This window comes from Thermobia domestica, chromosome 13, assembly GCF_964235325.1.
Source record: "Thermobia domestica chromosome 13, izTheDome1.hap1.1, whole genome shotgun sequence".
NCBI lineage: Eukaryota > Metazoa > Arthropoda > Insecta > Zygentoma > Lepismatidae > Thermobia > Thermobia domestica.
This window is the reverse complement of record NC_137466.1, coordinates 130,382,863-130,396,485: the sequence shown is the minus strand read 5'-3', so window position 1 is coordinate 130,396,485 and position 13,623 is coordinate 130,382,863. Positions and strand designations below refer to the sequence as shown.

The following is a 13,623-nucleotide window of genomic DNA, read 5'->3' as shown; positions in this document are numbered from 1 at the left end:
AGTCTTTGGAGGTCAAAATTTGGGAATATATTTATCGTGATTTAAAAATAACGGGTTTGATACTGCTAGATAACATTTTATCATTTTTCCGGCAACACTATAATCCCGTCCTTAAAGCTTCTGTTCAAATAATTATGACACGTGAATTTCACAACGTTGTTTTGAAACTAACTTAACATCATTCAGGGAGCTCTGCAAAGACTGAAACAAACCATACTCGGACGATGCCAGGTCCGACTTATACCGTGGATGCATTAAAACCTCCCATCCAAGTTCTCTCAATTTCTGATGGGTCGTTAAAGGTGTAGGTATACGGTCTGACGTTGTCAGCGTGATATACGAAAACCTTTCTGTTGACTAGTTCCGATCATTTTTTTCGAATTGCTAGCTGTATCCGCGATAACTATCGACAATACAGGTCCGATTCTATCGTTTTTCTGATAACACGAAGCTCGTGATACACGATGCCCTTCCAATCCACCAAACATACAGCATAACATTCGTGGACATTAGTTTGGGCTTTGCCATAGATTGTGGAACTTCTCCCCGCTTCGACCACGATGTCTTTCACATATTATCCATTTTTCATCACTTGTAATCAACAGCTTCAAAACTGGCTCGAGTTTGTTACATTTTAGTAGAGATTCGCACAAGGTGACCAGAATTTTCACTTGCGAAAACGGGACGCATATGAATCGGCTACGGAGGGGAAGGAGGGATATCTGACTTCCAGATTGCATTTTGGGACTCAGCAGTGTTCTCAATTTACAAAATACGCAAGTAAGAGTGACAACACACCGTTTCTAACTTTACGTGTACCACACAACAAATAATTGTTCCCGATTGCAAGTTCTACCCAACAATTCTTTTAACTAGTTGAACACTCAGAATTCCCACTCAATTCCCACTTGAACCACAAACACTCAATTCCCATTTGAAAATTCTAAAGTTGTAGACACGGCTGAACCTTGGCAACGAGTGTTGGTACGGAAGAGAGTAGAATTTGCATTGACGATTTATATTTTGAATAATAATTACGGGACACCTAGGTCATTTTTACTTAAAAACGGGGCATTTAGGCGTCCCGTTCGAGAATCATTAAAAAACGGGACAGTGGTTGGAAAAAAGGGACTGTCCCGGCTAAAACGGGACGTCTGGTCACCTTGGATACGCAGATAGAAATTCGACGGAGTAAATGTTTATGTGGGACCCAAATGCCGAGCTTCTTTTTGTAGTCAGCTTTCTCCAAATGGTTTAACACTATTTAGTATTGAGTGTTTCAGTCACTAACAACGTCATAACTGCTTACATGCCGGTCTTCCTCGACTTTTGCCAGAATATTATCTACTTTCGCTGTGATTGGTCAACCACTGCGAGGAGCATCTTAATTGGACATCCAGATTTCAGGAATGAAAGCACCTGACAAACTTTTTGGCTGTAGTTTTTGATAACTTATCTTACCCATAAACAGCATAGTTTTTTTTTTTTCCACCGGCCTGCTTACCATTTGCGTCTTTGTTGAAATAAAATTGTAATAATGTATAGAGCAGTTTTGCGGAAAGTACGCCCATCTTCACAGCGCAATACCTTAAGTTTAATCATAAGAATTCCTCCACTTTTTGCACATCTAATGGTTTCGACTGTCAGCTGTCAAATGACTAAAGGCTCAATACCTTTTAAACTTCCTGATACAATTCGTAATAGATTTCGCTTCAACATACACTTATGTTCTGCAGATTGACCATTGGTTTTGCCCATGTGGCGGGAAGTGAACTTTCAAATTCGAGACGAGACTAAAAAGATAACAATTCTCATCTCGATTTCGAGACGATAAGAAATTTCTCGAATTTCGTGGGCAACACTAGTTCATCCAAGTCTTAAATTTCACACACTGCTTTAGTGTTATATGATCCATAGTAAAAATAAAAAACTATAAATTTATATAAACGAACACAACGAGGAGCATTTATCATCTTTTAAAGATGCGCAGATCATTACACGATGTCCTCCAATAATAAAATTTGGTTTTGAGCTGCCTCATGGTTATAAGGTTAGAGTAATTGTCTTTGGCGCGTGAGACCCGGGTTTGTTTCCTAGCAAAAGCTCATGTGGTTCGGGTCCCATAGTGAGCTGTAGGTCCACGTCTCACAGAGCCTCGGTGCTGAACGGGATGATAAACTTAAATCCAATTCAAAATAAATATTAATTGAATGTTGTTACATCACACCCGTCGTGGATCTCTCGTGATGCGGAAGGATTCTGATAAGCAGTAGCAGTTCTAGAAGGTAAAACCTGGGGGATAACCAGAACCCAGACTATGATAGGTATATCATGAGTTCACTATAAACTTTCAAATATATATAAATAATAGCTTAAATTAGTTTTGTCACTCAAAAACTGGGGAGCCTAGGCCCCCAGGCCCCGGGCTATATCCGCCTCTGTCTAGATGTAATTAAAAAGCAAATCAGAGCTTAAATTTTGTACATAAATTTACAGAACGAGACGCGACTAGAAAAAAAATTTCGACAATCGAGACGACAAAAATTTATTTCTTGTCTCGTCTCGTCCGTAACCACCTAAGTGGATACTTTCCAATGAAACCGGTGTGTCCAACATAGATTAGTGTCAGTATATGTTCATTATATTTCATAAAGTTTTACACAAACAAGATTCAAATACAGACAATAATCAGGCTTATATGATTAGTATTTAACAACCCGTCCTTTGATCAGTATAGTAAGTTGACTTATACTATTCATTTTATTACTACATGATTGTATTATTATTATTATTATTATTATTATTATTTGTTCCAATGATAATAGTAATAGTGATTAGAATTAAATCGTATAGCATCTCCATGTTGATATTTTTTATATGTTGGCTTTCAATCATAGTAATAGACTTTTTCTCTATAAATACTAGAAGTGAAGATAATCTTTCAACAAACGGTGCCGGCAGCCTGAAAAGTTTTAACTGGTTGAATAACACTGGTATACAAAATTTTGCTTATTATTATTTCTTGATGAATTTTTATGTATTTTGACTCCCTGAACACGAATCTGGCACTTATGTTTATGTAGTGTCAATATTTTCAATGATATAAGCATGTTTTATTTTTCTCCTGTACTGATTTATGCAGAGTATTTGCGTCCTTTTACTTCGATACTTGCTAGATGGTATCGCATTTGTTATTAAAGATAATTGTTCGGAGTACGAAACAGAGAATATAGATTCTAAAGATACATAGCAGAATTGTAAATTGATTAAATAGAGTTATTCAAGTGTGAAGCTGATTTTGGAGAAAACAAAATATTAGGAACATCAATGGGACGTGTGTGGGGATTTCAAAATTATTGGTTTTTTTCTTGGGTTGCAAAGTGGTTATACTAAATATTCCTGCTTTCTATGTCTGTGGGACAGTCGGACAACTAACCAGCATTATGATCAAACCACGTGGCCTGAAAGAACGGAGCTTATTCCAGGAACACATAATGTGATAAATGAAGCATTAGTGCCCAGGGAGAAGATTCTCATGCCAACATTACATATTAACCTCGGACTGGCAAAACAATTTGTGAAAGCTCTGGGTCGCAATTCACCTGCACTACAATGTATCAAACAAATGTTTCCAGCTTTATCATAGGCAAAAGTTCTAGCTGGCATTTTCACAGGACCTCAGATTCATGTCATGCTTAATAGTGGTCCACTTAAACAAAAAATGACGGAGTTGGAAAGAAACGCTTGGGGGGGCCTTTCATAAATTGGTGACGGGATTTCTTGTGCAGAACCGAAGTGAAGCGTTTGAACACCAAGTTAAGACACTCATTGATCAATATCGAGCATTGGGATGTAGAATGTCTTTAAAATTACATATGCTACATTCGTACTTGGATTTCTTTAGGGAGAATTAAGGAGATGTTAGCGAAGAGCAGGGGAACGTTTCTATAAGGGCATTGAGGTAATGGAAAGCAGATACCAAGAAAGGTGGGACTGTGCAATGATGGGTGATTATATTTGGGGGTTAGTCCATGACGAAGTAAACGTTTCCCACAAAAGAAAAAGAACCACTAACTTTCACTTTTGACTACGGAATTCCAGTACTTGATGAACACTTTCCTCCAATCTCAGTACTTTTGTATATAATTTTTATAAGAAATGTAATATTCATATATTTTAGTATTTATGTATTGTTATGTAGATTTTTGTTACCCAGAAAGTTGATGTCCAAAATGTGTTATGTTTGTAATTCCATGTTCCTATAAGACACAATTGTATAATATATTACTGTTTGAGTAAAATCTAATATGCTTATAGCACTACAAATTTTGACATTACGGGAAAGTAACTGTCATACTCGTGTTCAGCGGGTGCAAATCATTAAGAAACCAATGAAAAATCAACAGAAGCACTACTACAATGTTTGTGTTATGCTTGTAGTTCAATGTTCTCGTAATATACAATTGTATAATATGTTACTGTTTTAATAAAATCTGATATGCTTATATTATCACAAATTTTGACATTACGGGAAAATAACTGCCATACTCGTGTTCAGCGGGTGCAAATCATTAAGAAACCGACGAAAGACCAACATAAGCACAACCTTGATCAAAATTTGTATACCAGTGTAATACCTCTGCTTCTATTACTGATTCGATCTATTCCTAGGCTTTTGGAACAAATTTTTACTAAAATTGCTTTGAAAAAAAGACTAACCGTAAAAATATCCCATGTATTTAATAGTGGAAGTACTTACTATAATCTTTGGAGGTAGACGCATTATCATTTATTTCAGCATTTTTCCTCAAAAGATCACAAGTTTTGGAATTTGCGCCACTTTGCAGCTAAATTGTGAATTTCGTTCATAAAACATTTCTTGTTAGGGCCACATATTAGTAACGTTGATAGACCTCAAAATCCATCATAGAAACGTTATGTCCTGCTTTAGCATTCCTATTTGGTTTTGAACGAAGTATACTATATAGTACATGATACCCATTGTGAGAATTAAGTGTAAGTTGGAAGTACTACAAGCGTTTCATTCAGCAGGGCGAGTGTGCGAATTGTCGTTTAGTCGAATGTACCGTCGATAGCTCAGGAACAAAGTAAATTCTTGACAGTAAGTGTGAAGTCACTGCCACTAAGGAATAGTTATTTTGTACGCTTAAATATCAAGGATCGAAATGTTGTTGAAGAATTTTCACTGGAGGCACCTCCCTCAGACTTCTACGGATATTATTGTGACCTACTTTATAGTAGAAGCATCCCATCGAATAACATTGTATGGCATATTTTGAAATGTGCTGAATTACTAGGGAATCAAGAGCTGTACGGAACATCACTTACACTAAAAGGCTTTTTTTTTCTTTCTCTCTATTGCCCACGTAATGGAACCAGTATGCTGACGAACTGGTCTCTGACCGAAATGATCCTGTAGTTCCTGTATAGTTTTTCTCCATTTTTCTCGAATTCACTAAAATGTCCCGTACGCATTATTCGGTGGGATGCTTTAATTTTGGGGAGCCAATGGTATTATAGTAAGGGGGTTAGAGGGAAGAAGTTTGCAAGGATCACCATCACTTCAGTGTTTAGCATTTCTGTAAGTGAAACATCCTCCCCGCCTCGTAATGTTGTAACATGGATTGCGTGTTTCCTGAGTATACAGAAGATGAAGTAATAGCCTATAATACCGATGTTCCTCTCTATGTAAAGTAAATATTTGGAACGAATTCCTCATACTTACAGCATCATTACTTGATATTTTAATGTATAGCTATATATTTATTTCTAAACAAATCATTCCAAGTACCATCACCTTAATATATATATATTTCTTTTCAGACAAAGACTTCCCCCGGTGCTGATGTTATGGTGTGGTTCCACAGTGGTGGGTGGTTGGGAGGCAACGCTAACATTTATGGACCAGAGCATCTCATGGATAAAGACATCGTACTCGTCACCGTGAATTATCGATTGGGTCCTCTTGGTAAGTTTTTCAATTTGCTACTTACAAGTCCAGACTACGAGGTTGAGTATGAACACTTGGACTTTTGTTCTTAAACTTCAAGTATGCAAGTATATAAAACATTTTTTTGTCGCTGCATATAGACTACAATAGTTATTTCGGATATATTAGGTAACTCAATTGATAGAAGTGGTCCCGCGTTGCATAATAGTCACTAACACATTCGCCTTTAGTGCGAGCGGTTCCAGGTTCGATTCCCAGTGGGGGACACTCAGTCGAAAAACTGTAAAAGCCTTCTCAAGCCATCCATCATGAGTGAGATTTTCCTGGGTATTCTTCATTTACACCAGGCAAGCGCTGGGACAGTACTAACATAATAGACCCAGTCCGCTTCCTTCGTCTCCAATTCCGCGAATAGTGTAATCGCCGAGAGACATCATCGTTCATACGTGAAGAGCTAACACGTCCAAAGAGATCTGAAGCCCAGAATCATAATTCCTAATCCTAGTCAATTGATAGAAAAAAAGAACTGAGGTTAATTAAACGTCTACAATAGACTCTAAATCATTTTTCTTAAACTTGAGGCCTAAACAATTAAATGGCTTCTGAAATAGCATGTTTATTCCGTTTCCTCTTATGAAACATTATTCAAAATCGTGTTCCCCCTTTTCCAAAACAAAAATCCAAAAGTTACCTCTGGATCAGATTTCTAGAAGCACAAACCACTGTCTGAGTAACATTATTAGGAAAATTTGGTAACAATCTGTTCAGTACTTTGTTCTTAGTAGACTCAAGGTACAGAGGTTCAGAGGTACAGTGCTCACCTCCAATACAAGAGGTCATTTCATCTATCTCAATTCATGTAAGTTTGTGGTGGACAACATCGTGTCCGTGAATTTCCTCAGGGTTCTTCCGTTTTCTCCCACATTCTCCTTCCATCAATACTTTTATCCTCCTTCACTTTCATTAGTCATCCATCTCCTTTAGCTTACAAATCATAAGTATGGGACGTAAAACAAATTCAATTCATATACTCGATTTAAATACACGTCACAGTGATAGGACAGGACTTTGCTTATAGTAAACCCAATAAAGCATTATAATAAATGAAGTCATATGACGAATACTAAATAAAATCAGCCGAACCAACCAACTGAACCAACACTTAACTATCAGAAACCACCTTAATGATTGAGACGCAAGTTCATGCTTAACTCCATCTTGAAAATTATTATCAAAAGAACTACTTATTGTGAACTTTTATATGTTTCATTACTTTGTTGCGTTTATGTTTCAGTGTCAGATTAAATTATAAAATGTAAATAACGAAGGTTTATTAGAAATATAAGAATACTTTGACATCAATGCAAAGCATGTCATGATTACATGATTGTCATGTAGCTTATGTCGAATACAGCCCCTCAGAGGAAAAAGCGAAAATGTGACACAAGTATTATTATTATTATTATTAGTAGTAGTAGTAGTAGTAGTAGTACGTAATATTAGTATTAAAACAATCGGCGTGACAGCGCTATTCGTAAATTGAATAAATTTTCCCTAATCTAGGGAAATTTGGTAGCAAAATTGAGGTTGAAGCAAAATGATTACGTAAATGCAGGGAAATAGTCGGGTTTGTGAGTTGCATACCAATCTGTATAGCATTCTTTCTCTTCTATCTTCTATTGACAAGAATCTCCAAGCTCCAATTCTATCTAGTTCCCTGTGAACTCTTCCTTTTATGATATCTTGAGAATTGATCAATCGACCCCTCTCTGTGTGTCTCCGTTCTGCTGTCATTGCTCTAGAAAAGATGCTAGTATTTAGGGAGGGAACATATCACGTACGTTACTTAACATCATAATATATTTATCATTTCAAAACAAATACAGTAGTTCAAAGTGTCGATTGTGAAGGGAGCAAGAAAGTGTAATAGTTGGGTAATTGTAATGTGTTCCAAATAAATGTTCACCTGAAGAAGAAACGAAAATTAAACTTGCTTTGCTGTTTCTTCGTTTCTTTGTTTCTTGCTTTGCTGGACATCATTTATTTAGAAGTCTTGAAAATTATGCTACCTCCACAAATAAAGAACATTCAGAGAAGCATGTTTAAATACTTTCGTTTTATTTCGTTGCCGTATGCATAGGATTACCAGGCGTCCCAGGTTAACGTTGTGACCCAGTTCAAAATTATTTAAAACTCTGAAATGTTCTTGTTTCCTCCGAAACATAAGCTAATATCATTCGTGCAATATATATATATATATATATATATATTAAAATAACACTTCTATTAGTCATCCATACTCAACTAATAGGAATAATCTATTATGTCATTCACTTTTGGTGAATGTTGACCAATTATGTAATTAATTCTGACATTTTTCAGCAAAAAGTAAGTGCATAACTATGTGTAAACTGTAAATTTTCATACGGTGTCCTGATTTTAAGTGTAAATTAACATACGGTTTCCCGGTTTTTAGTATAAATTTTCATACGATGTTCGGTTTTTAGTGTAAATTTTCATACAGTGTTCCGGTTTCTACTGTAAATTTTCATACGGTTTCCTGGTTTTTAGTTGAAATATTCATACGGTGTTTCGGTTCTTTCCGTCTGAATCTGAGAGCCCTAAGCATGAAATTAGGATCGAGAAGTATTTTATATTTATTTTATATTGTATTTGGCATACTCCTTATTATATAATGAATCGTTTTATGAGCATGTATAAACTATCTTCGTCAATGCAAAAAGACGTCCTTTACAAACTAGTGAAAATTTAACTTAAGTTTTAAAATTTTATTTGTGTCGTTCATGAGAAATTTCTCAAATCTATGAACACCGCGTGAAAGTCATTAAATCGTGCTAAGATAAGGTCAAATAGAAGTGTTATCAGTAAAGTAAAAAAGATGGGTCATATTTTACTCTATGGTTTTGCAATGGTTAACAACATAGCTATTGTTTCAAAATGGTCTCTGAGTGGAATGGATGAGTTAATTATGACGTACTTCCTTCAGTGCTTCCGACATAATTTGTTTTCGTTGGGTTCCAACCCCATGAGCTGCATACTAAATTTACAATAGTTATGTTTTGTGTTGACCGATTAATATATTATAATGAAAGACAGAATTGCCATTTTTATCTTAATTTCTGAAAGAAGGTGATTTAAAGAGCAAACTAGGCCGCGGTGCCTCAATCGTTGAGCGTTCACCTCTGGTGCTTGGGGTCCTGCTTCGATCCCAGCTTGCGCCAAGTGAACTTTGTGGTGAACAAACATCGTGTGTGTAGGTTTTCTCGGGGTTCTCCCGTTTCCTCCCATTTTATTAATTCCATCATTCCATTCATTTTTCATCACCGTCTCCTTTAGCCTAGCGTGTATAACTATGGGACGTAAAACTTAAAGATTTCATTTAATTTTTAAAGAGCAAACTGATCCAAGATAAGGAAACGTATTTACAAGAAAATAAAGTACACTGGCCAATGCTTCGTTTAACGAACAAACTAGAATCAAAACTGTATCTTTTGAAACTTTGCAGTTAGGATAACAGCGGAAATGAAACTACTCTCATCCATACCTCAATTTTCTTAGTTTGGCTCTTGTCTCCCCTTTTCTTTTTTAAATTACAATTTGACAACTTTTATCATTTCAGGTTTCCTTAGCACAGAAGATGCCGAATGCCCTGGAAATTTTGGATTGAAAGACCAAGTGATGGCGTTGCGTTGGGTCAAGTACAACATTGCTGCATTCGGAGGGAACCCACAAAGTGTCACCATCTTTGGACAAAGCGCTGGGGGCGCTAGCGTGCATTATCATTTACTTTCTCCGTTGTCGGAAGGTAAGTGGTATCCACAGAACTACGGTTACTAGATACCCTCTTTTACGCCATGTACTCTTTTTCAGGCCTTAAAACTGGTCGGGACAGCTTTTAGAAAAATGAGATTTTTTTTTCGGAATTACAGACAATTGCTTCAGCTTTAATGCCATCTGAGTTGAATAATGCAGATGAAGATAATCGCGAAATTTCATTGTGGTTGGTTAATGAGACTTGTTTCTATACTAATATTGAACTGGGACAACTTTATTTACTAATTTACATATCAAAATAACCCGAAAAAATTAATGTTACCCCAATAGGAAGTCTCTATATATAATATAGTTTAAGTTAAAATTGTGAGAACAATGATAATAAACAACAAGAATTTAGTATGTTTAAATGAAAGATGATGTGAAATATTACACCTATAAATTCCAATTGTAGAACATACAATAGATGTTGGCCCTGAAACACTACATTATTATTTCCGCAATCGCTGGCACCGATTTCCATATAACTGTGGGGGGCCTAGGCTCCCTCAGACCCCACAGGATTAGTGCCCCTGTCCTGAATCAGTATTGTAAATATTTATATAAATTGTTTTTTTTGCTATACCATTAAGAGATTTCTCGTTTATAATATGGAGGGGTGTGTGGAGGGTGAAAATCTAAAAGTTTTTTCAAGTCTGTCATGTGGTAACCCTACACACAAGATAATTGTACTTATTCATTACAGAGTGTAAATAACACAAGTTGAGATATAAAACCCAGACAAACATGGAGAATAAGAAGGCATTTATCATATCTTCAGCTGAAGAGTTTACAGATTAGATATACGTGTGTCAGTTTTACATTATCAAAATGGTAAAACATTCTTTCAAAGAAAACAGATATTCTCTTTAACGATCAAGAACAAGTTATTACAAGAAATTAATTTTGAATGTTGTTCTCAAGTACTTTTTTTATAATGCAAATGGAGAAATATTTATCGTATAAACTATAGCCTACCGATTTCAATTTTTTCATATCGAGTGATTTGTAGTTGGAATAAATGTGCATAATGTAATTAAATACATAAAATACATACAGTACTCTCTGAAGAAAGGAAAAAAAAAGAACTGAAGTACAATCTCTCTCGCCGCGTCAGAGTATTTGGACTGAAAAAAGAAATAAAGTCCAATGGCAGAGACATAGAGAGCAATGAAATATTATTTTCCTAAATATTTTAAGAACCCAAACTTAACCGCTTGGCCTTCTGTGTCCTTCGACTTTCTGGTTTGAAATAAAACCTGGAAAGGGTTACTAGGACAGTGTTACCAAGTACCGAAGAACTTCCTGTAAAACGGGAAATTCTGAATACTGACAGGAATACTTGAATTTTTCTTCAAAATAGGTTGAAAAGCAGAAATTCTTACTTCCCGACTTTTCTAGCGGGTTTTTCATTATACTTTTTTTCCTTCTTTCAATTTCCCTCTTTCTACTTGAATACAAAACAGACTTTACTCCAAATCAAGATTGTCTGACTTAACATCCATTTAAACCAGTATAACCAGCATCTCCATGAAGAAAGAAAGATAGATCAAAGTCGAAAAATACAAAATGAAACGAAAAGAGACTAGTACCATGAACTTCCGAGAAATTACTGTAGATAAATGTAGTAGATCTATTCGTTCTGCTACCTCGTGTTTTTCGTACACATGGGATGAGATTGCTGGTTCGCTTGCTTTTTGGCACCCATACAAGTATCGCCGGTATGTTTCAATGGTCATATATATATTGAAACATACCAGCGATAATATAATATACTTGTGTATAGTGGGAAAATTTGCGTCTGCATGAGAAATTTCATGGACTGGGAATTTGGTGCTACGAAACTAGCAACACTGAGAAAGCCTAGTTACTAGAGTGGGTCGCTGAATATTGATAGGACAATCCAATTCCTTAGGTACATTGTTATACCTCAGATTAAGGATGATTTTACTATTTTGTGATTCTATGAATGCAGCTCATAATCAGAGTAAGCAGTGATAATCTTGTCCACCCAGAAACTAAAAAAAAAATAAAAGGAAATGATATGGGCTCTTTCAAAAACAACGTGTGTAATGTGCACAAAGTATTTTGGATCTTTACCACCAAGACATGCTTGCTTTTGTAAACAGATTAGTGATCATAGATTAATATTGAGTGTATCTATTTGAGATTGAAACTAAAGAAATGAGTAAAACATGGAAACTCACCCCGTCCTCCACTCTGCAAAAAAGGCTGAAGTTACAACGTTCATAAAGCACTGTTTTTGTGCCCTTAAAGGTTTAATCTTAAATCATTTCTTACAAAAAGGGGTTACAATCACAGGAATATTGCAGGTATCGGCTGCAAAAGTTACAGATTGTTATCAAGACAAAGAGACTGGATTTACCCTCGAAGTGTGTGTTGCTGCCAGCGTACAATGCACCGAGCAGCAGAAACGCTCGCTTTTTACATCAATGTAACTACGAACCTTTGCCCCACTCACCATATTCACCCGATTGGCTCCGTCCGATTACTTCCTCTTTTGAAAATAAAGAAGGATCTGCAGAGTGGGCATTTTCCAAATAATGTAGAGAGAATTAATACGGCGAAAACCTGGTTTACTTCAAACTCTAGAGATTTATACAGATGATATTAACGGACTGATCCAGAGATGTGAGAAATGTAAGGCAATACAACGTAAGTAGGTAGAGAAAGGCGTGTCTGTGGACCAAAACTCAGATCTCTAGTTGATCTTTATCATGGTAAGAAAAAGAACTTTCTGGCCCGCCCTTGCATATGATCAACGAAAGCAAACTAGATGAAGGTTGGTTGTAAATCAAAGAAGTAGCGTAACAAATATTTTATGTTGATATACTCGATACGAAATGTCTTCCATGCTAATATGTTCAATAAAATACTTCAAAATATTATTTGATTTACACATTAAGCTCTACATCTAATGGCTGTATAGGAATAAAATCCGCCCAGGAAGTTCACAATTTCACTCATTTAACTCTTTTTGATAGATTTCGTTACCAAATCTCTTCGTTCTATTGTTCTGCCCATATGAGTCCAGATTAAGCAAACACTTGCACTTTTCCAATGAAAAATTCATATTTGTACTTTCCACCGCTATATGAAAAGGAGAAAAAAAAATTCCGTACTTTAAACACCAAACATTCAATGTTTTTATTAGCTTTGCGGATATGTTACAAGCAATCTTCATGTTTTGAAATTGAGCCTCTATTACTTACTTTTCTTTGCTACGACTCTATCCATTACTAAAATGTAATTTTATTTTCTGACATTATTTAGTCAGCATACATGTTTCTGTAGTTTATTTTAGGATGTACTCTTCAGAATACTATCAATATTTCTTAATATATTTTGCAATCTATGGATCAAGGCTGGAGCAATGTGTCTGCATATGCCCTGCTTTAAATATAGATAGTTAAAGCCGGTCATGAACTGCAAAAAACCTTGACTTAAATAAGACGGTAGCAAAGTATTACTTTGGTATTCTTTATTTTATGTTAGTATTTGACGGTATTTTGCGTGTGTGTGATATTTTATACTGTTTTCTGATCATTATACTTTCGACTGACAAAACCAAACACAAAAAATATGAGTGAATAAGATTGGAAACTATTTCTTTCGAAATATTCTTTACAAAATTACTGAAAGATGATTTTATATTCTGACAATGCTGTTTAGCCAAGCTCCATACTTCTGTACTGGAGGTCAGAATAATCCTATCCGGGTACTGTTTCGTCAGAAACCATTAGATTTCTTAATAACGGGATTTGCAATCTATGAATCGAAACTCCCTCCTCAAATAG

The 13,623-nt window shown here is 35.7% G+C and overlaps 1 protein-coding gene across 1 annotated transcript in view; it reads left to right on the top strand.

Moving 5' to 3' along the window:
* The window catches only part of LOC145668508 (venom carboxylesterase-6-like), a 57,268-nt gene that overhangs the window by 24,195 nt on the left and 19,450 nt on the right, over nt 1–13,623 (top strand). Inside the window, exons 3-4 of the mRNA XM_081736475.1 lie at nt 5,845–5,989; nt 9,612–9,797. Of these exons, the coding sequence (XP_081592601.1) occupies nt 5,845–5,989; nt 9,612–9,797 (331 nt within the window). The remainder of the gene's footprint in view (nt 1–5,844; nt 5,990–9,611; nt 9,798–13,623) is intronic.